The 27,221-nt window shown below is 36.3% G+C and overlaps 1 protein-coding gene across 9 annotated transcripts in view; it reads left to right on the top strand.

Annotated features, from left to right (window-relative positions):
* Window positions 1–27,021, top strand: part of RBBP6 (RB binding protein 6, ubiquitin ligase) — a 34,030-nt gene extending 7,009 nt beyond the window's left edge. The window contains exons 2-18 of one of the 9 annotated variants that reach the window (XM_026086211.1): window positions 2,561–2,660; window positions 4,599–4,637; window positions 5,302–5,338; window positions 10,219–10,263; window positions 12,647–12,735; window positions 12,856–12,952; window positions 14,175–14,314; window positions 15,221–15,393; window positions 16,135–16,238; window positions 16,668–17,029; window positions 18,162–18,258; window positions 18,339–18,417; window positions 18,515–18,572; window positions 19,729–20,094; window positions 20,458–20,559; window positions 21,990–23,738; window positions 25,032–27,021. In XM_026086211.1, the coding sequence (XP_025941996.1) occupies window positions 2,561–2,660; window positions 4,599–4,637; window positions 5,302–5,338; window positions 10,219–10,263; window positions 12,647–12,735; window positions 12,856–12,952; window positions 14,175–14,314; window positions 15,221–15,393; window positions 16,135–16,238; window positions 16,668–17,029; window positions 18,162–18,258; window positions 18,339–18,417; window positions 18,515–18,572; window positions 19,729–20,094; window positions 20,458–20,559; window positions 21,990–23,738; window positions 25,032–26,598 (5,204 nt within the window). In that variant the 3' untranslated portion in view covers window positions 26,599–27,021. Of the gene's footprint in view, window positions 1–2,560; window positions 2,661–4,598; window positions 4,638–5,301; window positions 5,339–10,218; window positions 10,264–12,646; window positions 12,736–12,855; window positions 12,953–14,174; window positions 14,315–15,220; window positions 15,394–16,134; window positions 16,239–16,667; window positions 17,030–18,161; window positions 18,259–18,338; window positions 18,418–18,514; window positions 18,573–19,728; window positions 20,095–20,457; window positions 20,560–21,989; window positions 23,739–25,031 lie in introns of those variants that run through there. The other 8 variants (XM_026086220.1, XM_026086225.1, XM_026086237.1 and 5 more) reach the window with 8 other exon arrangements.
* Window positions 27,022–27,221: the final 200 nt, after the last annotated feature.

The raw sequence follows: 27,221 nt of genomic DNA, 5'->3' as shown, positions 1-27,221 counted from the left end.
ATTTAAGGCAAAGGAAAAATAAATGTATTGAAGCTAACTGGTATCAAGTCTCCTCATAGAAGTAACTGTCAGGTATGCAGTCTCCTGCATGAGATCGCTCTTTCACAAATTCTCTAACACCCTGATCAAGCTTGTGGGATAATTAAATACCAAATACAAAAAAGTGCCATGATAAATGTCCTATACAAATAAAGCTTTTACTTCAAGCTAGTAGCACTCTTCAGTTGATCTCATTAAATGTGTACTGAAAGCACAGATTGATATTTCGCATGAATTTGTTTCTGTATCAGACTATATAGGTGGCTGAAAGGCTGGAGCTCTCTTCACAGTACACTTAATTTGCAGAATGAAAATATTTTATATGTGTGCGCGCACACACAGCTTATTTGGAAGGCAGCTGTTAATGCATTGCTTCTAATGGTCCCTGAATTGTCACAAACGACTAAAAAATGATTAATTTGTCGTCATCATGCATCCTGCACCTTTTTTGCATGTTTGAATTGGCCTCTGCCAATTCACTCGTGCAGTTCTTTGGCCTGCTGTTTTTGAACCTGCAGTTTTCCTGGATACTTTGTCTTTACATGTAATGCAAAYGAAAAATAGTGTCTGTCTTCTGTTTGTTTTTCAACTGATGTCTAGACCATGCAGCTGAGGTAGCCTGCTGTCATGGTATTTACGGTTTCTTTTTAGGAGAGGTGGTGTCAATTTTAATCTTATGCTGAACTGCCAAATCCTTGGTTTGGCATAGGCGTAGCAAACTTCTATYTTGTTATGGAGCCACTGTTGCTTATTCTAGTTCTTTGACGTTTTAATCCATTTTTTCTGATCTGGACCAAAAAGAATGTTCTATATGACTTTATTCAGCAGGTAGAAACAGCTGCTTTCGGGATTGACTGACATGATCTCTCAGTTGTTTATCTAGGTCTTAGTACTGTTAGAGCTCCCTTTTTTCCCTCTATCAAAAAGTCCTAATGAAAACCTTTATTGATAGCTGGTTATGTGATTGTTAGGTTTCCCTTTTGAGAAAGGCTCTGGGGGTTGGTTTCCGAATATGGCTTCTATAAAGGCTTCTATTTTTGTGTAGCCCTTTCTTCCACAGTTTAAAACTACTGCAAAGTCCAGAAGAAACTTGCTGCTCCCTGTTCAGTTCCTTAGGGAAAGATCAGGAATTATTTTCATTTTTTTTTCTGAAGAAGCATTCTGTCACTGGAAAAAGAAGTAACACTTCTGTTTCATTGTTAAAACAGTAGTCTCCGTATGTATGTTTTGGTTTAGGGGAGGTTTCTGTCTCTAAGAATAACATACTGAAAAATGAAGCGTAAATAATGAAATACTCTTATTTCACATATGATCACTGGGCAAAACTGCACAGACAGCAGATGGAGATGTATGGTGCCTTGGGTTTTCAGACCATTCTTCCAGTTCAGCCTGCAAAGGTACAGGCTTTTAATATTTAAAACTATAGGTAGGTTATAGGGAATGCCTGATGAGTTTGCTTTAAAATGTTTAGTCATATCCAGCTTGTGTAAATACAATATACAAGCCATTTTCATGGAGAGATCTTTGCGTTTTAAGCTTACTCAGTCTGAAGGTCTCTCAGGTAGTTTGTTGTTGTGTTATGTAAAAGGTCAAAAGGCTTTCTTCTTTTCAAAAAAACTAACATAATGTGAGCTAAGGTGAAGTATGGGTAGCTTCAGGCACACGCTGTTTTCTAAGGTCTTTTTAAGATCTGTTTTTGTAACTAATTTTATCTCAGTCATTCTGTTCTGCGCAAAATGAATCTAAAAAAATCCCTCCACCCCTGTTTTGGTTAATTCAAACTAGTCACTTAGCTTAAGAGGAGAGAGACCACTTTTGTTTAAGCCACTTCTGGCCTATTGGGGAGGGGCAGGGGGGACAATAAGTAACTTCTGTGGTCAGAATTCCAACAATGTCAGTCTAGTCTCCATTTAAATGTGAAGTACTAAGTAGCTGAAAAATGCCATTGTTCTTGATTTATAAACTTAAGAAACAAACAGTTGGTGGGTTCTCTTCTCCTGTGTTCTGTGTGGAAACACTAGCAGTGTAGGCAAGTTGTTCTTAGTTGTCAACTATGAAAACAATACTAGTAAGTTTTCATGCTTCAGTTAAGTACCTGTCTTGTGGAGCAAGCCAATGCGATTTATGGAAGTGCTTGTTTCTTCCCTATAGAACTTTGCTGTGGGCTTTCTCCAAAGATATATTGGCTTTGTAGTCTAACAGAAGCAAAAGCAACTTAAGCTACAATAGGAAAGAACCTTTTGCATTAGTAAGACTCTCCTTTACTGATATTTGAAATTATTTGCTGTTGGAATTCAACTTAAAGAAATCTTTAGATTTGATAATCAGACACAAGCAACAAGATTTTTTTTTTAAGTTTACTGTTAGTTTGTGTGGGCAATAAAAGCGCACCATTACATATAAAATTCCCTTTTTATATCCTTAAAGGGAGTCTCTGAAGTGCTATCTAACTATATATTAATATACATTATTATGAATTGAGACTGATGGTTTTTGCTATGGTTTTTTTTGTTGCTTTCAGAATACACAGATGATAATGCCCTGATTCCTAAGAATTCATCAGTAATTGTTAGAAGAATCCCTATTGGAGGAGTTAAAGCTACGAGCAAAACATATGTTATGTAAGTATCCATAAAATATTGTATTCTTTGTGAGGGTTTCAATGTTTAACTTATTTTTTAGACTGATCTTAGTCTGCCAGAAGCATTCATGTTGTATCTTTCTTGGCAGAGCTGTTACTAGTTTTTGTTGCAGTGGGATAGATATTCGTGTTTGTCCCAAAGTGAACTTAAATTTTTAGGCTTACTGGGACATCAGTTTAATCTCTAGCAATGATAACTTTTAAGATGGTTCTATTGGCTTTGTTCTYAGGGTTGATCTTGTGAGACGTTAGGTGTAGATACTGTTTCCTGTACATGGAAAGATTCCTTATTATATGTGTTACTCATATTGCTTTTATAGTTGCCATGGATATGCAACGCAGTGTAAATTTTATTTGTTCTTATCTCAGAAAAATCTGTTTCTCAATGTGTGACTATTTCTTGCATTTTTGTATTGGGATATGGCAGGTATTCTAATGCMCCAAATTTTTGCCTAGTAAACAACAGAGGAAAGACCGAGGGTTGCCGGTTGATGAGCCGTGCAAACAAGTCTTATTCCTGATTCGTATTAGTTTCTAAAAGACAATGGCTGTTTCAGGCGATGCAAAAAGAAAAACGTCCTTAAGTGTATTGCTTTTTGCGTGTGATGAAAGAATAGTTAATATTTTCTGAACTTGAAACTCAGTAAGCAGTTCAGCATGCCAGCAAGAGTAATTAGTTATCTTTCTAATTCTTTTTTGGCCTGAGCTGGTATCTGAGCTCCAGGTGTTCATTCTAAATTCTTAGGACTCGTGGAAAACAGAATCAGATGTATTGATTAAAATTACAAGAATTCAAATGAAATCCTGACTACAGGATTATTGCTATCCTTCATTTGTTCATATGGTCCACTTCTGTAACAGTGACTAGCGTTGTTTGAATGGTCATGTTTTTCCAGKTGTCTTAAAGAAATGCCTCAGCATCACAGTTAGCAGATGTTATTAGCTTGTGGTTTTGCCATGCCTTATTTTTAATGTTGGTTCTCAAGAAAAAAAAAAGTATACTGATGAGTTATGGTATGTCTCTAACAAACAGTACAGCAGCATCCTGGTACCCATGAAGCATTTACAAGCAAAATAGTTGATTTTGTGTGGCTCTGCATGTAGGCTTTAGGCATATTACTGCAGTTGTAGTGCTTTCAGGCTCTACCTAATAATACTGGACCATGCAGTATTGTGCTTCTAAACATTGCCTTGTTTGGAGGCTAACTTAAAAATATATGCTTGGTGCTGTCTTATGTCAGTGCATCCTCCATCTCTGGTTGGATGGCACCCTCTCCTGGTATAGTAATCCTGCTCTAACATGAGAGGATAGATGCTAGCAGCATCAAAGATCAAATAAGTATCTGTATGTGGGGATGGGGAAAAAATGGCACTGCTGCTCTAACCCTGAAAATTAACCAGGCAGATTAGCTTTCTGTTCCTTTAACTAGTAATACTACAGAAACAATTGGTAGAGTAGTTAACACTTGGAAAATACAAGTATATGATATAATAGTGTAGAGGCCTTTGAAAATGCATTGTTCCTCTTCTACATTCTTCAAGGTAGAAATATTAAGAAATGATTGTGTGGTAATCTGAAGTATTTCCTTACATGTCCTCATCTTCAGAAAGTACATGGCTATAGCTGTGAGCCTGGAGGTTTCCTAGCATTGGAAGGAAGCATGAGCCTTTCCATGTACACACAAATTCCGCAGCAGACTTTGAATTGCCTCTGCTCATGGGACACTTTGGATGACTGTATGAATTGTTTGTTAACTATGTCAATAGTTGCATGTCTGATTCATGATAAGTAGCATGCAGATACAGATCAATCAGTATGTGGAATCTCAGCAAGTTTTCAAATGTAATAAGAAATAGTTCCTAAAATATTGTAGCATTTTCAAGATTCTGGCAATTAAGACCTTTTTTTCTGTCACAGGACTCCTAAATCGCACAAAATCCTAGAAACTGCTTTCAGGTGACATTTCTACTACTATTTTTAGTCAATGTAGCATATGTAACACATTTAATATTTTGGCACTTTCATGGCTAAATATAGTAGATAACTGAACACAGTGCTTGGGCTTCCACAAAGAAACACTGTTATAAAGAGTATGCTGCTGACATTTTTGTTATTCCTTTGTCAGATGACCGATTTTCGCTTAAGTAAAAATTCACACTTCAAAGTGTCTAGACTATCACTGTTCTTTCTCAGAAATTAAAATATTGTATCTGATCCCTATTTATACTGGAAATATGCAGATTGGCTAAAGCTAGCTTTGTATTTAGATGGGTGATTATTTGAGAACACAAAGCTGTAGCACAGACTTCATGTTTTTGATACTTACGTAGCAGAGTCAAAATATCAGAGGACTTTAATTTGCACTGTTGTGTTCTATATATGTAAGTTTTAAAATAATTTTTGACAAAGTAGAAATGTGTTTTTTGGGTTTTTTTTTGTTTTTTAGTCTCTATGAATGTACCAAGGGAGAACAGTTTGTATATATGAATAAACTTCCACATTCACTAGATTATCAGAACATAGTATTTTGATGTTCAGGCTTTATCATCTGTTTTCACTGCTTTATATTGGATACAAGTGCTTTCTTTTAAATTCTGATCGCCTTTATTTCTTCTTCTAGAAGTCGAACTGAACCAGTGAGTGGAACATCAAAAGCAGTATGTAAAAACACAATCTCACACTTTTTTCTACACACTGCACTTAATTATAAACAATGTAGCCTTACATTTAATTTTCCAAACATTAACTTAACATATTTTCCAGCAAAACATAGTATATGTTGTAAATACAATGTATTTGATTCAGCATAGTAAAAACTGAGTAATGCTATCATTTGCACAGTTCTAATGTGAATATTGGTATTTATGCCTAGTAATGCATTGTATTTCATATTGAATATGCTAGAATATTTCCTGTATGACTTTGTGTTGTACAGATAATGTATGATCATTTTTAGATCATGTAGGTTCAAGGTTTGCACAATCGAACATGGTGCCATGTTCTACATCTGTCTGTCTATAGCTAGTAATATGTATGTTTGTATAGGTTGTTGTGTGCTTTTTGTTTCTTGCAATAAAAATGTTTGGAGTGTATTTTTTGCCATTTTCACATTGTATCACTTTAGCTTTTGTTTTTAAATACTTTTTTTGCCAAATGGTTTTTGAAAATGTTATCAAAAACCACTGAGAAACCATTATTGTTAAACTTGGTATTGTTTCTTACTTTTGACTTGGGGGTTCAAACAAATACCAAAAGGAACATATCCCATACATTTTCTGAGGACAGTTCTGTGCAGCTAAATGATTCCTTTTGATGTCCTTAAATACTCGAGTATTTGTTCCTAAAACTGTAATTGAAGTGATATTGTTTGGGCCCCTCTTGAGTACGTAAATGTGTTGAAAAGATTGCCATGGATTTAAATATCATTGCAATACAAAGTGGTATTCTAAAGTTCTGCATTTGATCTTTCCACTTTATCTGATGAAACAGCTTAGTTTAATAGTATGTCTGCAGATGAAAATATCTAAAACATGGTGTACAAATTCTAGCACAAGGTTAGAACCTGGTGCATTTGTGGATGAAACCACTGTCATCTCTCAACTTCTGCCTGCAGTACATTTTCTTATCTGGGTGACTTCAGGGTTGGATGCTGCTTTAAGTTATCAAAGGTTAAGCCTTTCTTTAGTATACCACCACAGTGAATTTACATTTGGAAAAGGGGCAGCATTTTTCTTCAGGTTTGAAAATGCATTGTCATTCTACTGCTAAAAATATAGTTAAGTAAAACAAGGAAATACTTCACTGGTAATGGTCTAGATCTTGATTTGCCACTTGGGTTGAATATTATGTATAATGACACATTTCAAAGTAGTCCTTATTAGTATAAAAATTACTACTTGGTGTTTTTTATTTTCCATCTTTATTTTAAGTATAACTGCTTTTTCTTCACTAGAATGGTGTGAGGCATTACACTAACCCTGGATCATTGGATCTGATCACTTGATAAGCTGTTAGGATAACTTAATCTAGAAATGCATGAACTCTGGGTCTGTGTTCTATGAAGAATACAGCCTCTGGTTCTGATGGAATGGTATGCAATCAACCTAAAATCCAAAACTTCTTGTATGTAGGTTTAAAAACATTGTCTAAATCTGACATCCATAATTCTATCACTGATTGGTTCAAATTCCTTTTTGGACATAAATGCCTCTCATTGTGAGTTCGAGTTAGTTTAACTGGCCCAGTGAACCTAGTAGTTAATGTAATGCATTTATGTAAATCACGTTTATAGTATTTGATCTAATTCAGATGGGTTTTTATTTCTTGAAAACAGTTATTTTTCTTTTTGTTTACTAGCATGTGTATGAGCACAAATCACATGTTCATAAATAAAGTTAACATTCTTTTAGCCTCGTGTGTTCCCTGGCATGTCTGTATTACATTTCTAAGTAGCATCTTACCATGAGCTAATATAGATTTATCAAAAAAAAAACTAAAAAAGAAGGGGATGGGAAGTCTTAGTGTTAGTTGGAACTAATTAAAGTAAATGGAAAGCAAAGCAAAAACATTGCCTTTTTGTTTGCTCTGGCTGTACCTGATTTGGGCTGTGGGTAGACATAGCAGGGGGAAACCTCCTTGGATCTCTCCTTACCAGTCCTCCATATATGTAACTCATTATCCGTGACTCTTTAAAGGCATTGCAGTCTCAGGCACTTCCATTATTGGAAACACAGTTAGCTTTATTCTTAAAGCTAATTCAGATCTTGGTCTAAAGGTTTAAAAAAGTTACATATATACAATTTCTGTGTGTATTTCAAAGCAGAACTTGGATATTATTGTGGTAGGAACAAGTTACTGGAAAGCTGAGCTGTTTTTACTGTTAAAAAACAGTAAAGCATTAACAGCAAAATTAAAATGAGTTAGGATATCAGGTTCACAAAAGCTTATGACTTGTATTTCTTCATTGTCTTGCTCCTTCATGTTAGCTGTCATTCTACACTTCTAAATCTGTGCTGTTGTCCGGTTATTATTACAGCCAAATCAAGAAAGCAATTCCTCTGTTTTAGTATTTCAGTAGCTGCAAGAATCCCTGTTTGGTATTTGTCCTTAGAGGCTGTAGAAACACAAAAGTCATGTCCCTTGCTTCAGCACTGTCAAACACAACTGCAGGCCTTCCTGGCTTAATCCTCAATTAAGCCAGGTTTTAGGTAACACAATTTAGATGTAGCACTGTAGCAGTGACATTAGCATTTTCTTACCCATTTCTTTCCCCTTTCCCACTTGCTTTATCTTAGTTTCCACGTAGTCTTCTGTATGAAAGAGCTAATATGTTGAATGTCAATTCTGGTTTTTTTTGTTGTTTGGTTATTTTTTTTTGTTTTGTTTTTGTTTTGTTTTTTTTTCCCCCCTGATTCTTCTGCAGTATTGTCCTAGGTCTGTGCATGAGAGTCCTGGAGACATTGTTTCCACTTGTCTGATTTGAGAGACTAGCAGGAAATACTTTAGAAATTAAGAAGAAAGGGTGGCTGTTGGGCAAACGCACTAAATAGGATTAAGTAGCTGTTTGCTGCTTTTGGTAACTGTTGAGTAGCCAGGAGTGTTATCGCCTCCTAAGAAACTAGGTTGTTGCCTGTTGTATTTTATTAGGCAACAGTATTATATGGCCAGGTTCATTAATATAGTTCATTAACTGTTATGTTTCAGTTATTGATCAACCCTAGACTGTTTAATGTGTCATTAAATTGCTGGGCTCCAGTTGATAGCTTTCCTAATCTTTGCCTCTGAAAAAACACAGATGGATAGCAGTTAAGTTCTACTTGTCATGATAAACATAGGCTTTCTTATTTCCACATGTAAAAAGGAGTGGCATAGGGAGCATGAGGTTTCAAGATATTTAATTGGACTATCTTTTTAACATGGCTAGGAACTAAATGCTCAGAAAAGGAGGAAACTTAGATCTTCTGATAGCGTTCGCAAGGGAAAGAAGTTCTTATTCCAGGTCTGAGTCTTCCCCTCAATGGGACATTTTCAAAAATTTAATTTTTTTAGTTAGCACTATAGTAATGTTGTGTATGCTTTCCCAACCATGAATGCTTCTGTGTGGAAAGTGATTAATTCTTTTGCTGGAGTGAGGAATCATCTACTACAGATAGATTCTGCCCCTGCCACCCCCGAAGTCTGAATAATTAAACTACTTTCTTGAATTCTTTCCCTATATTAGGTAATATAGGACAACAGCCTTTTCCAAGGAAGGGATTTAATCTTTTTTTTTCTGGACAATTTGGTGACCTCTCAAGAAGAGGTGTTTAGTATACATTGTGAAACTTTATTCCACTTTTTTGAACAATTTAAGACACAATAAACAGTGACTTGAATGTCTTTCTGATAATGTTTTGTGTAAACTTATTGCTGCTTGCAACATAATATAATTCAGTATACTGGGAAAGGAAAAAGTTAGGAATTACCCTTTTTACATGTGGAAAAAATGCAATTTGATATTGGTTCTCAATAAACACTGTAATCTGCAGTCTTTTATTAACTAGTGACTTGAAGACTTCATTCCTGCAAGCTGTTCCATTAGGTAGCTGGGGAGGGAGGAAGAGTGGTCACAGTGGAAAAAAAAAATTACAGGCTTGCACTCTGAATCCATATTTTCTTCATCAAAAATATTCTTTCGTTTTCTTGTTCTTTTAGCCCTGGGCTGCTATTTAAAAATTTCTTTGATCTTGTAGGAAGCAAAATAATGAATTCTCACATTTTCCAAACTAATTCTTATAGAATGGCCTACTGTCTAAAATATTAGAAATTACAGCCATCTCAGTTTTTATGGGCTATTCTGTCATGTCATAGTAAACACCATTATTTCAATAGTTTAATCCAAACATTTTAAAAAAATTTTTCTAGACTAAGTGATGGGTTACCTTTATGACTGATGGTGTGGGTTGATGTTTTTATTAGTTTTTTTATGGGGTGTGGTGAGTTTGTTTTACATTTTTTAACTTATTGAGAAGAGGGGCAGAGTTTCTGTTTCAGGGCTCATATGCCTGTGCCTTTATTTTGACAGGCAGCTACTGTGTTTACGAAACCATAACCATGAGTATTTATAAATGATGACCCACTGAGTGAATAACTTGCAAATTACACTGAAAATTTAAGTTTCCTACAGTGATGCTCCCTTCCCAAATAAACTTAAAAAATTTTTTTAATGCATTTTAGCTGAAATTGATAGTTTCCTTACTCCTTTGATTTTAAGCATTTGTGAGCATTTGACAAGGGTCCCTCTCTGAAATACTCTGGAGTAATAAGTTGATTTCAAATGGATTTGGTTATTTTGGTTTCTTCTCATTAATCACATAGGCACTCTTAAGTTGTTATTGGTTTGAACTGTTTTGAACAAATACAAATTACACTAGGCTGGAAATGCCTCTTCCAGTGACACACAGAAGATAAAGTGCAGACTTTCAAACTGCAGTAGAGGCTAACTGTTGCTATGTTTTCATTGTGGAACTTGAATATGTGTTTAATTTTTTGTGAACAGATTGATGACTCTTCTGCATCTATTTCTCTGGCCCAGCTTACTAAGGTATATATATATATATTCTTGTTAAATACTAAACAAAGAAAAGTGTTTACTTCATATTTTTAAATCTTATGCTGCGATCTATATCTGGCTTACTGTTGTAACTTGAACAAAATTTTAACTTAATTTTAATAATTTAAATTATTTAACTTTAAAATGTGTGTAAATATTGATACTATCCTGTAAAGAGTAGTTCCCAGTTTGGGAAGATAGAAGGGGAGTACCTTATCAGCCTCAACATAATGTTGCAGTATTACTCATCTTCAAGACACAAAGAAGAAGCACTTCAGAAGCTGTTTACCGTTTTTCATACGTTTCGTTAATTTTGCGTTGGAAACTAATACAATTTTTACAGAAGAATTTAATTGGCTGTAAGTTATGGACATTTTGGGGGGGGGTTGCAACAGCCAAAATAGAAGCGTTTCCGTAACATGGACAATTGCATGGCTATTTTTGAATTTCTAGTCTTTATAGATCCATTTTTTTGAATGCTGCACAATTTTATAAATTGTAGACCTGTAGTATATATACAGCGGACAACCTTTTATACAATCTAATTTGTTTGAACGCAGACCGTGTAAATTGTGTAAATGTACCTAATTGTTTATAGGAATATACCAATGTGTATGTGTGGCATATTAGAAGATGTGACCTTCTGAAATTGTTGTAATGCCATGTTTTGCTATGAAACTGCTTGCATTTTTTGCTCAATAATGTGTAACTTTGTCTGGGAAAGCACTAGTGACTGCACTTTTTGAAAAGGCATAGTACTAGCCAATTAAATTACTAGTCTTCAAAATTACAAAGACTAGAGAAGGCAGGGCCTAATGCAGAGTAGCTAGACTTCTCTTCTGAAAATAAAGTCTGGAGTTAATTTCCAGAACTCTTCTTCCCACTGGTAACTTCTTCCCTCACCACTGTAGAAATCAAAAATTGTGTACATTTGGCAAAAAAGAAACTTCAGTTTGAAATGTAGCCACCTAAAGAAATTGGTCTCCATTAGTGCTGTCCCTAAAAATGTCCTTGGTTTTGTAAACTCATGTCAAGTTATTTTCTAAAATGTGATAAACTGTCCAAGCGGTGTACGCATTTAAACTTTCGAGAAAATTTAAGTATTTCTGAAAAATACAGGAGCATAACATAGCTCAAAACTGTTACTTACTCTAACCTCTTCAGTGCAGACTGGCTTAGCATGGAGGCAATGTGTTAACAGTTTTCTATTTTATTATTACTATGTATTAAATGCCATATTTGAATTTTGGTCTATTCCTACTAATGTTTTGTGGTTTTGAATGTGTTTTGTAAACTGTTTGGGTTCAAACAAATTAGTCAAGTATCTGTAAATCAAGTTTTCTGTAAATGTTAATGGAAATGATTTCATAGATGTCAATCTGGATTATGTTACTGTTGAGAAAAACTGTGTATATGAAACGACCATTTAATAAAATGTTGAAACTAGTTGGTTGCTTTTGTGAATGAATGCATACAAAAACAGAAACATGAGTGGTTGACCTGAATGGTAGGTGCTTGAAGATCCAAATAATTTGCAGTCACTCCCTTAGACCCTGCTTGTATCTGGACTAGTGTATAATAAAACATTTTAACAAATACAACAAATACTGCTTTAAAAAATTAGATGGCTTCAATAATTTGAAGATCTAGTTCTGCATAAGGTTTATATTTACAATTTGTATATTAAAGGGACACGGTCAACTGGAAAACCTGCAAGTTTTACTTACTAGTTACAGCACTTAATGTTGAGAAGTCAGGAGAAAAAACATGCAGTTTGGACTGTCTACAGCATGTTGTTCTCAGTTTTCTACTGAGAAGAGTCTTTTTGTTGTCTTAAAGAAACTCTATTCTTTTTAATGCTGCTTTGTCAGAAGCTGAATTTCAGCAAGTAGAAACAACTTTCCCAACTGTAAGTTGTGTCCTTTTAATCCTGCAAAATGTAAATAATGCTTCTTGTATCCGTATTTCTGAATTAAATACACAGTGACTATCTTTCAAATAGCCTGGAGCTTAAAATTCAGTCTAAAAATACTGGATAGTATATTTTTTACACATAGCTTCAGTCCACTTTGTATTAAAGAAAATTGGATTGATTACACAAGTCTTTATGTAAGGTACAAACAGAGCCTAAGGTTTTGAGTGCCCAAGAAAGTTCTTTTCGAGTAGGTTAACAGGCACATAAACATCATGTAATGGCATAAGGACTCCCCAGAACATCTTCAGGACAAATATATTTTATATAAGCAGCTGTTTTGATGCAACCTCAGCTAGAGTTGTGCTGCTCTTTACAGGATTGGATGAGTGGTGTTGTCTTTGGCTGTGTGGACTTAAATGTGTTTCTAATGTGTGTGTCAAATAATTACCTGTTAAACAGACTGCCAATCTGGCTGAAGCCAATGCTTCCGAAGAAGATAAAATAAAAGCTATGATGTCACAGTCTGGCCATGAATATGATCCGATCAAGTAAGTGTTCATAATGTCAAACCTGTTCTTTGAAGATTATGGAAAACTTGTAGAGATACTTGCTTTGAAAAGAGACACACATGCGTACTTTTTTTTTTTTTCTCCCCTAAACTTTTTTAGCTACATGAAGAAACCCTTGGGTCCACCTCCACCATCATATACTTGCTTTCGTTGTGGAAAACCTGGCCATTATATAAAGAACTGCCCAACAAATGGGGTAAGATTGTGGTGGACTTCTGATATTACTTAGATTTTGAATTTTTTTTAAGTTAGCAATTATTTAAAAATTAGATGAACATTCATAAACTAAGTATTGTCTTACAGCTGTACACTGTGAAGGCAGGCACATTAATACAGTTGGAGAGATTTGTTACCCAACAGAGTTTCTCTCTGGGTTAAAATCTTTTCCCCTTCAATAGGGATTCACTTCAAAGTATGATATTCTATTGTGAATGCTTTTTGAGTTCATTAAAGCTTAAGTTGGAGGGTATAGGGGGCTTTTACAAATACCCTGATCTGCCCTAGAATGTATGAAATCAGCATTTGATGTTTAAGTGAAGATATTAATTACAAATATAGTAGTGATCCTTGTTTTATCCTCTTGAGAAGTGAACTATAGAAGTTATAAAACAATATTGCAAAGCCCTTCAAAATTCAAGGGAAGTCTGGAATTATAAATGTAAATTTCCTCTTGTTTCTAGGACATGTCATTAAATATCATGTCCATAGATTTTTCTCTGTGTACTCTCATGTTTCTTCATGTATATTTTAATAGTATTTCAATTTTAGTGAAAATTCTTCTGAATGTTTCAGCATGTTTTTTTTATTAGTGAACATTCACATTTGCTAGTACTTCATATAATTGAAGAGGATATCTGTCAACCATTAAATTTCATATCTGTATATAGCATAAATACTTTGCACTTGAGGTTGAGGAGTTGTATTTGGCCCTCATCTTGGGAAGATTTGCATGTTTTTGACATCTTAATTACACATATCTCTGGCTGAGTATTCATGACATTTAACATCAGTGACTGAACTTAAATGTCTGAGGTATGAATTTAACCTTCCAGTGTAGACAGTGAATGTAACTTCCTCCAGTGCCTGATTCAGGGCATTGAATTAAGCTCTTGTTCAGTTGTGCTTCGAAGGAGCCTGTTTGTGTCTCTTCTGAGTGGTGAGCTAAGGGAGATTTGACTTAAGTAATGTGCCCAAAGTTAAACTGTATGAATAATCTATTAAATTCAAAATACTGCTCAAACCTTCAAAACATCCTGGCTATATATATTTAGGAAAACAGATATTTTAATTATGGAACCCTGATGTGTGGGAAGAGAAGAGTATCGAAGGTTTTTTCTGCTTACTTGAAATAATTATTTAAATGTCGTTTTGCGTGTGGCTCTTTAGATGAGAGATATCTGGATTTCTTTTCTTAACAGGACAAAAATTTTGAGTCTGTTCCCAGGATTAAAAAGAGCACAGGAATTCCCAGGAGTTTCATGATGGAAGTGAAAGATCCCAATACAAAGGGTGCTATGCTTACAAACACTGGAAAATATGCAATACCAACCATTGATGCGTAAGTATGGAATTATCTGATTGACCAAAAAGTGAATGAAAGAGAGCACGTGTAAATGCCTGAGTGAAAATACAACATAGTTGACCAGCATCTGTAATGGCAGCAAAGGAAGTATTGTTGTTGTGTCTTGGCCTTAAAATCAGTCATCTGATATTTTCTAATAATAAAATGGTATGGTCTTGCTGTTTAAACACCTGGAAGTAAGTTAAACTTGTCTTGTGTGAAGGATCTATATTTCTGCAAAAGGGCTTTCAGTAATGTTGTTTTTGTATTTCTGTTTTATCTTTCAAAGGTTTCTTGCAAAACTGAACAAATAGCTATTGGCCTGAGATTTCCTCCCCCTTTGACTTGTATCAAATCTCATGACTGAGACAGACAAAAGGTTTTCTGTTGCTATAAACTGAGAAAATACTAGTGTATATTAACAGAGGCTGTTTTAAAATGCCTGGTTTAATTTCAGCTCTAAAAGTGTTTAGCAGCACTTCTTTTTTTTCTGTCAAGGATATCCTTTTGTAGAAACTGTAACATAGACTTTTTCATTTATTAAAATTTAATTACTCAGAGATTAACTTTATCCTGAGTATACAGTTTAGTTTTACCCTCTGACATAGGAAAGGTGGAGTCTTAACTTGACAGCTAGCTGTCAAACATTATTTTTCTAGTCAAAGCTAATCTCTTGTGTCTCAGTTGAGTCAGTGGAGAGGGGTGAATTCTCCAGAGAAACAGTCTCTCTCTTCCCTCTTTTAGTGTAGTGGCTATAGAGAACTAGCTTAAACTAAATACCTACATTTTAGAAGGCTAATGTGGAGTGAAAAGAATTCCATCTTTTCTTGATAAAAGCAAAAACTTGGAAAAGTTTTCTTTTATCCACCTCTAACTTTTTTCTTCCCTTCCCCTCCCCCTCAGGGAAGCTTATGCTATAGGAAAGAAGGAAAAGCCTCCTTTCTTACCAGAGGAACCATCCTCCTCCTCAGAAGAAGATGATCCTATTCCGGATGAGTTGTTATGTCTGATTTGCAAAGATATAATGAACGATGCGGTTGTTATTCCCTGCTGTGGAAACAGTTATTGTGACGAATGTAAGTATTTACTCCAACGTTTGTTTATTCAGAACATCAAATCTGATCTTGTGAAAGCAGAAATAGGAGCTAATTTTTTTGTTACCAGCTCTATTTAATACTTAAGTATACCATATTGGGAAAGGACTCCCTTGATATAAAGAAGAAGAAAGGGCGGCTTCTTTGCCTTCTTGAAAAATTAGTTGAATGCTTTTTACATGGAAAAGAATGAGTATGAGAAGAGTACACAATTCTGCAGCTCATTACAGTACTAAATATTTAACGTGTAGTTTGTCTCCAGCCCTTCTCTCTTGCTGTATAAAATATTACTATTATGTATTCAACCCTGATGATTTACTGTGGACTGAAAGAGGATAGTTAGGCATTTAATCCAAATTCTTCTTAAAGGGACAGTTGTTTTAAACCTTTAGGACCCAAACTTACTGATGCTTTTTAAAAATGTATTTTATCATTAATTTTGAGGTTGGTAACTTTTACTATACCAGATAGTGGGRAAAAGACTAGTCAAAACAGCAAGAACACAGCCTGTTCTACATCTTCAAATGTTAGGATTGTAAAATGTCAAAAATGTGTACTTATTTGCTCTATACTATACCTTTTTTACACTTTTAAACATTTACAGCTTTATGCTCTCAATTCAAGACCATGTTCACCTATTGATTGTGCACGTGTTTTTATAGTTATAACCCCCCAAAATCTATTAGTTTGGCAAAAAATATATTTGATTCTAATTATTCACAGGTATCAGAACAGCACTATTGGAATCTGAGGAACATACCTGTCCGACTTGTCATCAAACAGATGTTTCTCCTGATGCTTTAATTGCCAACAAGTTTCTACGCCAGGTAACAAGATCTCTTTTATGTGAACTGTTTGTAAGAAAAGTCTATTTGTAAATAGCTGAGGGAAAATAAAATAATAATTTGTCTTCTTGAGTAAGGCTAATAATAGGTAAAGTATCTGAAAAGTAAATTTAAAGAGGCTTATGACCTTTACACGCAGACCTGGAAACTTTTGGTCGCGTTTTTGTTTAATAATGATTGCCTCACTTTCACATTGAGTGGTAGCACTAGGCTTGAAATCAAGCAGTTTAAACACTGATATTAGTGATCAGTAACTCTATGAAAGGTACTTGTTTTTAATGTGATGCATTCATATATCTGTATGTTGATTTATTTTAGGATTGATAGCATTTAAAGGAGTACACAAGTAATCTTATTCTGTGAAGGCTGAAGTTTTACATGAGTCTTTCATAAATTTTTTTCTGCCTCTAGGCCGTGAACAACTTCAAAAATGAAACTGGGTACACAAAGAGGCTCCGTAAGCAGATTCAGCAGCAACAGCAGCAGCAGCCACCTCCACCACCACCACCACCACCCCCACCCCCCCTAATGAGACAAACAATAACACGCAACCTGCAGCCTCTACTCAGGCCAACAATTTCCAGACAGCAGGATCCACTAATGATTCCATTAGCTGCTCTGTCTTCTCATTCTGCTGCTGCTTTGTCATTGGCTCCTGGGCAGTCATCTTTGGCAGCTGCTCTGCCAGTAAATCCGTCTTCTGCCGCTGTCTCTGATCTCCCTCCAGCAGTGTCCCTATCTCTCCGCTCTGAAAAGCCAGATGGACCTTTTCAGTAAGTAAATCTGTAGGTCAACACAAATAGAAAACACATCAAAACACTTAAGTTATATTCTCCCTCTTGAGCTTCTCATGTAGCTATTTATARATCATTAGTGACAGTTCCCAGTAGTTGTGGAAGTTCTGTTTTTTCTCATCTTTTATTGCTTTGAATGAGGACACTTGATAAGTTGGAAGTGTGCCTCACATAAGAACATTCTCAAAAGTTTCTTATTTGATTCCCTATCAGACATTCAGTACCGGCTTATCCTGTAATAGGAACTTTTTTTTCCAGTAGTCCTTTGATATATATATATTTTTTAATTCCTAAAGTAACCATTTAGTTACCATCCAATTGTTAAGTGTTCTTGATTCTATTAATTTCTCTTTATTAGCGAAGAAATTGTGTTTTCATGGAAAGTGTAAAAGCACATTTGTAGGTAAAATTGACCAGATGTATTCACATTACCTTTTTCTAAAACAGTTCTATCATCAGTATTGTAAGTCAGAATCATCCTCAGTAATATACATAGTCTAGCCATGACCCATACAGATTTGGATGTAATCATTATTTAAATCATTCTTTAAAAACCATGTGAATTTCCAGTATTTACAAACATAAAACTCTGACTGCAACCCAGCGAAGTCATGTGAAAATATATTGTAAGGAACTATTTGAACTATTGTTTAAGGTTTATAACCTTTCAGTTTTGTGGACTGAATGCTAATAGCTCCTCTGTCCAGAAGACTGTCAGGCTCAGTTTTACTGTGGAATAGAAAGGGCCACAATTCAAAAGAACCTCTAAGGCAATCTCTAAGCTAGCTTATAAACATTTCCAAATAGAATTTCAGTTCTTACATCTTCCAGAACTGAGGTTCAGTGTGTAGGTTATACATGCTCTAAGCCTTGCATTTGCAACTAGCTTAATAAAATACTTTTCTCGTGACCTTTCTCTTTAAATGTTAGTAATCCAAATGGACTTTTTCAGTGCTTCATTTGTAATCAGCTAACTTTACATATGTAAATCTGTTCTAAGATTATTTTTAATGTATACTTTCATTTACAATAGTCTTCTCTTACCTTGCATTTTATATTTTTCAGTAGCATTTTAAAACACTAGATTTGACTAATAAAACTTTTTTCCTAGTGATGCTGATGTTATACCTCCTGCTGCTCTTGTGACTGCCTCTGAACTTGTTAAATCATCTTCTGTTCTGTCAATCAGCAGTTTGATGGAAGAGAAGGTAAATTTTATTTCAGCATATATAGTGATTCCTGTATTTTAGTAGAGCTTAGTTTCTAACTGTTTGCATTTATTCACAAGGGCTATCAGGTTCCTGTACTAAGACAACCAGCATTACAAAGTCTTCTAGGCTCACAAGGACAATCAATACCCACAACTGGTAAGTATCTGCCACTTGAGAATTTCTTTTAAAAAATTATCTTCATAGAAACTGAAYAGGATTTTTTTTAACTCTTTCCCCCTCATCCCTCCAAAAGGTCAGCCAATGAGAGCCAGTACAGTACGCTCAGCAGGCAGCAGGCCAGGCTGGGAACCGTAAGTACATTCTACAGAAATTCAATATATTAGTACTCATAACCTGTTGATTAGACAGTTACACACAACATAACAGATGATTTGTAATGCAATAAGTATGCACATGTAGTTATGGAAAAAAACAAGTGGTAATTAATTTTTAAATGCTTTAGTCTGAATTAGCCCTAACAAAGGGGGATCTGTGCTCTCAGTAAGACTATTTAAAAGAAAGCTCCAGTTTATAATTGAAAAGTTACTCTGAAAAATTAGAAAATTTCAAGGAACCCATAGATTTAAAAATTAAATATAATTAAAACATTAGGTGGARAGCCACCCTTTTGATTACCAGCTGAATAGGGCTGAAGAAATTGATTTCCCATTAGAAATAAGCCTCCAACACTGTGTTTAACAATGTAGTTAATACTGATTGAGCAAATTATTGAAAAGTCCACCTGTTATCTTGCAACAATTTGAAATTTCTTCAGCTTAGTCTTCTTGAACAGCCAAGCTGCTTTCTCTCAGTTGGAGTGAGAGTCAGTTTTACCTATTACTACAGTGTCAAGTTTGTCCGTCTTTCTGGGATATATTTGTTATAGATAGGTTATAAGGATGTATTATGTTTTATAAGCTCTTAAAGATAAAGCAAAACAAAACAGGATCCATCCCACAGATAATCTAAAATATCAAATTCAGTAAGCAAGAAAGTAGCAATTTGGGGACAAGAACAGGCCAAATGCATCATCATGAGGACAACAACATAGGAAGTCTTTATGGAAGAAGTTAGAAGAAGTTCAAGAGAAGAATAGTTAATATTTGTGCAGTACTTTGAAGATCAGAAGTGTGAAGTATTAAGTATATCAAGGAGTGGCAGAGGAGCGGTGGGCGCTTGGCACATGGGAAATGGGAGTCTATTTTAAGCATAGGCAGCCTCCATCCACAGTTGCAAAGCTGAGTATGAGGAGAGAAGACTGAGGGAACTGTTGGGGGTGAGGATGTTGAAAGCCAAGTATGAGGAACAAGAAATGAGTATAGTCTCAAATGAACAGAAAGCAGGGAGAAAAATGCTTAATTTGAAAACAAGAAGTGCTTACCACCATGCTCCCACTTCGTTCGCTTTCCTATTTAAGATCAGGGCAGAGTGTAACAAACAGTGACACATGTTTTTGGGTTTCTTTAGAAGTTCAAATCGAGGACGCCCGCATAGTGAACGTACACAAAGGACTCAGGCCCCAACACTACCAGCATCAACACCAGTCTTTGTGCCTGTGCCTCCACCTCCCTTGTATCCTCCACCTCCCCATGCACTTCCTCTTCCACCGGGGGTACCACCACCACAGTTTCCTCCTCAGTTTCCACCTGGTCAGCCTCCATCTGCTGGGTACACTGTCCCCCCTCCAGGATATCCCCCAGCTCCTGCAAACATGTCATCAGCTTGGGTACCAACAGCAGTACCAACGGCTCATTCAAATACCATCCCAACGACACAAGCACCTCCTTTATCTAGGGAGGAGTTTTACAGAGAACAACGGAGACTTAAAGAGGAGTAAGTATTTGGCTCAATGAAGTTGCGTTATTTTTCATTTTTGTATTTCAATAGCATATCGGACTGCAGTTACACTAAAGTGCATCTGGCATAAGCAAAAATGACATATAAAGCATTTTTTTCCAGTATACTTTTTCATTGCAGATGGTAAACATGCAAAGCTAAAGCAAGACAAATGTAATTCTAAAACTTTCCCTAAAAACTCATAGGAATTCTAAACTGTTTTTGCTTAAATAGGATGTTCACCTTTTGCATTTGCATGCAATATACATTTTCTCATATTGGCCATGTTTTGTTTCTTGATGTCTTTTTGTAATAAAGGTCAAACTATAATTGTAATAAAGGTCAAACTTATTTTAACAGGGAAAAGAAAAAGTCCAAACTTGATGAGTTTACAAATGATTTTGCTAAGGAATTGATGGAATATAAAAAGATTCAAAAGGAGCGTAGGCGTTCGTTTTCCAGGTAACTGCTTTACATGTCCGTAATGGAGAAGCAGATTGTCTAGAAGAATGAGAAGGAGTTCCACTCCACCTCTCTATCTTTAGATGGATTGGATGATTCGAGGGATAAGCAGTGACAGGAGTTTCATATGTAGGTTACTAGCTCAAGTACGGCAGAGATTACAATTGACTGATAGCTATAATTTGGCAGCAGTTGTTAAGGAACAGGTGTCTTTATTAGTAAAGCATCTCTATAATGACATCCTTCACCTCCTGACAATCTTGAGGAGGCTAAAAACTGGATAGATGTTGTTGCTGGATTTTCTTCGTCTCCCTAATTCTGATTGTAACCAACCAAAGCACTTCGGAGGAGATACGAGAGAAATTGTCTTCCGTTTTCTCTTTGTTTATCTGATGTAGACACATGGAAAGATTTTTATCCTGGACTGCAAACTGGTGGCTTTCACTAGTGTTTTGTTGACATTGTTAAATTTTTTGTAGGAATTAAAAGATCTGACTTCTTTTTTTATGAAATCTTAAATTGTTAAATTGTTGAAGGACTTGTGAGAGGAAGAACGATGCTAATGAGCATGTGTGGAATAATGTGAAATGGTTCTTGTCAAGGAAAATACTCAGGGTAGTCAACATTTTATATCCAAAAAAATCACTTGGGCATCAGTCTGAATAGTTCTCCATTACTAAATGTCATTAATATCATTCTAAGAGTAAGTGTTGAATCATAGTATTACTAGAGGCTGAGTTTGAAAACTTTTAGATATGATTTTACTTGCATTGAGGTCGCTGTCCTTGGTTTGAGCTAGAGATATGTGCAGAACTTTGCTAGGACATCTAGCTAGAAGTGTTGATCCAGTAGTACTGTATGTAACATTGCAGTACAAAGTATTACACATCTTTCCCTAAATTGCCAAATAAGCAGTAAAGTTAAATTGACTGAGCTAGCATTTTAAAACTTAGCTTTACTGCCTTCAGACTAAATCATGTTCTGTTGATGCTTGGTACTGCACTGTAGCCATTAAGACTTGCTCTTTTTGCATCTTACTGCAACAAAAATGATTTGCACAGCATGTGGTTGCTGACTAGTGAAAAATTTGTGCATTCTTGTACCAGTAGAGGCCAGTATACACCACCTTAAATCAATCAGTAGATATGGTAGTTAATATGATAGAAGTGAGTGGAATTAGACGTACTCTTCCTGTATGTTTTTACACTAACAAAGCAGCAGCTGTTCTGTCTTGTAAGCAGAAACTTTTACATATTATCAAGTTCTTCAATTTGCAGTAGCATTATGTCAGCAGCTGAAAGAAGCTTTGACATAAGCATATGGAGAGAGAGAAAAAAAACAAAAACCAAATTTGAGAGGAAAAAAAGTTGGGGTGAGCAACTGTTTTGAATTAACTTCATTTATTTTTTTTGTATTGTGTTTTTTTTAAGGTCCAAGTCTCCCTATAGTGCTTCATCTTACTCTAGAAGTTCATATACCTACTCCAAGTCAAGATCAGGTTCTTCCCGCTCCCGCTCCTACTCTCGGTCGTTTAGTCGTTCCCATTCACGTTCCTACTCACGATCACCTCCGTATCCAAGAAGAGGCAAAGGAAAAAGTCGTAACTATCGTTCTAGGTCAAGGTCACATGGTTATCACCGCTCGAGGTCAAGATCACCACCGTATAGAAGATACCATTCACGATCAAGGTCTCCAATATTTAGAGGCCAGTCTCCCACCAAAAGGACTATACCACAAGGGGAAGGAGAAAGGGAGTATTTTAACAGGTACAGAGAAGTTCCACCGTATGATATGAAAGCTTACTATGGCCGATCTGTTGATTTTAGAGATCCATTTGAAAAAGAAAGATACAGAGAATGGGAAAGGAATTATAGAGAATGGTATGAGAAGTTTTACAAGGGCTATGCTGTTGGAGCTCAACCTCGACCTCCAGTAAATAGAGAGAACTTTTCTCCAGAGAGGTTTGGTCCACCTGGAGCCAGACGAGAGAATTCACCATACACTCGGGGACGTAGGGAGGATTATGCTGGTGGGCAAAGCCATAGAAATCGAAATATAGGTGGAAATTACCCTGAAAAACCTTCTGGAAGAGAGAGCCATGGCATCAAAGATCCTACAAAATCAAAAGAAAAGGAGGTGGAAAATCCACTGGGAGATGGCAAGGGAAATAAACATAAAAAACACCGAAAGAGAAGAAAAGGCGATGAAAACGAAGGATTTCCCAATGCTGAGTTGTTAGAAGGTGCAAGAAAACCAAGAGAACCAGTTACAGCAGAAGACATCAAAGCAGACTCTCTGTTCATGCTCCCCAGTAGAGATGATGCTACCCCTGTGAGAGATGAACCTATGGAAGCAGATTCTATTGCTTTTAAACCAGTGTCTGAAAAGGAGAAAAAAGAGAAAGATAAGCCAAAAGCAAAAGTTGACAAGACAAAACGGAAAGCAGAAGTAGCTGTTCCTCCTAAGAAAGACAGTATAATAAAACCAACTAAAGCTTCCCAGGAGAAGGTAGACACTGATCGTGAAAAATCTCCTCGAACAGAACCTCCTGCGAAAAAAGCGAAGGAGGAGTTGCCAAAGACAGACAGTGTTAAAACATCCTCATCTCAAAAGGACGAGAAGACTCTTGGTACACCACGGAAAGTTCATCCAAAAGTGACAAAAGATCACCCAGAAACCAGACCAGCCAAGGAAGAAAAGACCAAGAAAGATCATCCAAAAGAAATCAAGTCAGAGAAGCCCTCCAACAAAGATGAAAAGTCAAAAAAAACAGTTGAAAAAAGCAAGCCTTCTGATGCAAAACCTGAAAAAAGAAAAAGAAAGGCAGATGAAAAGGTTGATAAAGAACACGAAGCCACTTCCATAAAGGCCTCTAAACCAGAAACTGCTGAATCAAAAACGTCACCAAAGGGGAAGACTGAGCCTGATGGTGAAAAAACAGAGAGAACTCCGGAAAAGGATAAATCTGCTTTTCTGACCACCCCTGCAAAAAAGATTAAACTTAACCGAGAAACCGGCAAAAAGATTGTGAGTGGAGAAAATGTACCACCTGCAAAAGAACCTGCTGAGAAACCTGAGCCAAGCAGCAGCAAAGTTAAACAAGAAAAAGTGAAAGGAAAAGTGAGAAGAAAAGTAACAGCAGCTGATGGATCTAGTTCAACTCTCGTAGATTATACCAGGTACCTTACTATTTTTCCTGTTTCTTTTCTCACCCCCCTTTCCGTGCCGTACCGCTTTTTTGACGCCCCGAGGGCAGCGGGGCGCGCGGCCGCCCCCGGCACGCGCACACCGCTGCAGAGCCCTGCTTTGTCTTCCCCCCCCCCCCCCCCCCGCCCACTACAAAAATGTTAAATCTTTATGGTGACTAATGAAAGGAGCAGCTAAATCCATTCTAAATGAGTGTTTGAATAACCTGTGAGCTGTTTCATCAAACTGTAATTGGGTCAAATCTAATTTTGTTGAAGAAAAGCAGTCTGTTTGTACTACATAGAAAACTGATAAGGTTAATTCATAGGTGATGGGTTTGACCCTTGTTTCTGGGACTTTTTTCTCTTATTTGTTACCCTGTTGGATGAAGTTATTTGACTCTTTGAGGTGAAGAGGATGGATTGATGTCCCCTCTTTGTCTTCCCTCAAATCCAGCTTACTCTAAAGACAAGGATAACAATCCACATCTATATCATGCAATACGTTAATTTTTAGAATTTCCAAGGTATTATAGTGATATACTTCGGTTGGTATGACACCGAATTATACCTTGCAGAAAAACCAGCTCAGTTGCCAGTACTGTGTATTGATTTTTAACTTTGAGGGCAGTACCATGTTGACACAGCAGCACTGTGTCCAGCCCAATACCAGCTTTTCTGGCATTTACCTTGGAGAGAGCTCTACTATATTCCATTGTGTGGCATGTGAAACCAAAGTGATCTAGTGTGAAGTTATTACTTACATTTCAGTGGCTAAAGAAGCAGGACAAAGCAAATTCAAAACATGTAAGATATTGTTGGGGACGTAAGATACTGTTTGGGTATTCTAAGAAGTTTTAAAAACACATTTTTCTGAAGGAGAACTTGGGGACATGAGGGTAAAACAGTTTGGCTGGACAAATTTCTCATTCCACTGATGCTTGCTTCTGTGGTGAAACAAGAATGTATATCTAATCTATCTACCATTGGTAGAAATAGGACATCAAGGAATTACCAGATCAGACAGTCCCCAATCTGATAATCTTGTGTCTCTGTTAATTAAATATGTAGTAGGAAGATACTAAATGAATTGATTGCTCATAATCTTAGCCAGTGGACTCATCCTTTCTCTTGTCTCTTGCTTTAATTGAACATGTTTTGAAAAAATGCTGAAGACTTAGAATTTAAACGAAGGGCATTTTATAAAATGTATCATAYGGTTAAGAAAAGATGGCTGTGCTTGTATCTTACTCCTTATTGATGTATGCTTTTTTTTCTTCTTCTTAGCACTAGTTCTACTGGAGGAAGCCCTGTTAGAAAGTCTGAAGAAAAGCCAGATACAAAACGAACTGTTATTAAGACCATGGAAGAGTATAATAATGATATAACTGCCCCTGCTGAAGACGTCATTATTATGATCCAGGTCCCTCAATCAAAGTGGGATAAAGATGACTTTGAGTCCGAAGAGGAAGACATTAAATCTACCCAGGTACCCTCAAATGTAGGAAAACCTGCTAGTGTTGTAAAAAATGTAAGTGCTAAGCCCCCAAACCCTGTGAAACACAATGAAAAAGAGGCTGAGCCTTTGGAAAAAACACAAAAAACTACAAAAGAAGCAAGTTATGAAAGTTCTCAGCATGATGCAAAAGGTTCAAAAAGCTCAATGTCAAATGAAAAGGGGAAAACCAAAGACCGGGATCATTCTTTGTCAGACAAGGACACTTCTGAGAAGAGAAAGAGCAGTGTTCAGCCAGAAAAAGACCACTCAGAACGTGGGACTGAACAAGGAAATGGAAAAAATATTTCTCAATCTTCCAAAGAGAGCAGATCTTCAGAGAAACATGATACTGGGCGTGGATCCACTGCTAAAGACTTTACTCCTAACCGAGACAAAAAATCTGACCATGATAGCAACAGAGATCATTCTAGTTCCAAGCGCAGAGATGAAAAGAGTGAGTTAGCAAGGAGAAAAGACTCACCTTCTCGAAACAGAGAATCTACATCAGGACAGAAAAGTAAACCAAGAGACGAACGAGCAGAGCCGTCCAAAAAGAGCACTGGAGATTCCAAAAGGAGCAGCTACAGTCCTCCACGTGACCGAAGGCAGTCTGATCACAAAGCTGCTCATGATTCCAAGCGTTCATTGGAAGAACACAAACCTCCAGATAAAAATTCAGGGAAAGAGAAAGAGAAACATGTATCAGAGGTAAAGAGCAATAAAGAAAAAGAGCCAGGTGGTAATAAGCCATCTTTGAGACTTGAATCACCAGATGCAAAAAATGAGAAAGAAAATGTGACTGGGCAAAATGATAAAAGCATCATCAAGCCTAAGCCTCAGGTAAGCAACTCCTCACGGCTCTCTTCCGATTTAACTCGAGAAACTGATGAGGCTGCATTTGTACCAGACTACAATGAAAGTGACAGTGAGAGTAATGTATCTGCAAAAGATGAAGAAACTGCAGGAAAAAATTCTAAAGAACCAAAAGAAAAGCCTGTTGATAAAGTTAAAGAGGAGACAGCAGCACCTACTGCTGACCAGCCTGATGCAAGCAGAAGTCAAAGTCAAAGCAGCCCTAGTGTTAGCCGCAGTCGTAGTCAAAGCCCTTCTGAGAGCCAGACCCGAAGCCACAGCAGCAGCGCCAGCTCAGGAGAGAGTCAAGACAGCAAGAAGAAGAAAAAGAAAAAAGATAAAAAGAAGCACAAGAAACATAAAAAACACAAGAAGCATAAGAAACACGCTGGAAATGAATCGGAATTGGAGAAGAGCCAAAAACACAAACACAAGAAGAAGAAATCTAAGAAGAGCAAAGATAAAGAGAAAGATGACCAAAAAGTTAAATCTGTCACTATATAGAATGACAGATAAGAAAAACTGACTTAATTCCTAAGTCATCTGTATTAAAATTTTGTTAAAATGTAAACGAATTCAAGCTTTGTAAATAATGACATGAAAGACCCTGTGCTGCACTTAAAATATTGCTGCTTGATTATTTGATTTTTACATCAGAGCTTTATAAAGTGAACATTTTGTACAGAATTGTGAGTTGTGACCATGTAACATGAAAGGTTTTGCTGGGGCATCTTATTTTTAACCACCATTAATTAGTTTGGGTGGAGTTTACTGTACTGTGAAAATTTTCACATTTGAATTTTTTTTAATTGCCTGGCAGAAAAAGCTGGTATCAGTTATAAAATATCAGCAGAATGATTTGCAGAATACATTACAGCCCTGTTATGTCACTTTTTGATTACAATAAAAAGTTTTCAGTAAACTTTATTCAATGTGATGAGATTTCCAATGGTAGGTGAACATGAGCAGAGAAAGAATAGCGACAGAAAAAAGTTACCAGTAAAGCTTGCAGGCAGCTAAAATGTATTATATGTAATATATTAACGGGTTTAATTTTGAAGAGACTGGTAGAACTTGAAAACTTCTGAACTGATGCAATGTGGGGAGGTACTGCCAAGAAGAGCACT

Source organism: Apteryx rowi, unplaced genomic scaffold (assembly GCF_003343035.1).
Source record: "Apteryx rowi isolate R43461 unplaced genomic scaffold, aptRow1 scaffold_119, whole genome shotgun sequence".
In the NCBI taxonomy this organism is placed as follows: domain Eukaryota; kingdom Metazoa; phylum Chordata; class Aves; order Apterygiformes; family Apterygidae; genus Apteryx; species Apteryx rowi.
This window is presented reverse-complemented; position numbering and strand designations above follow the sequence as displayed.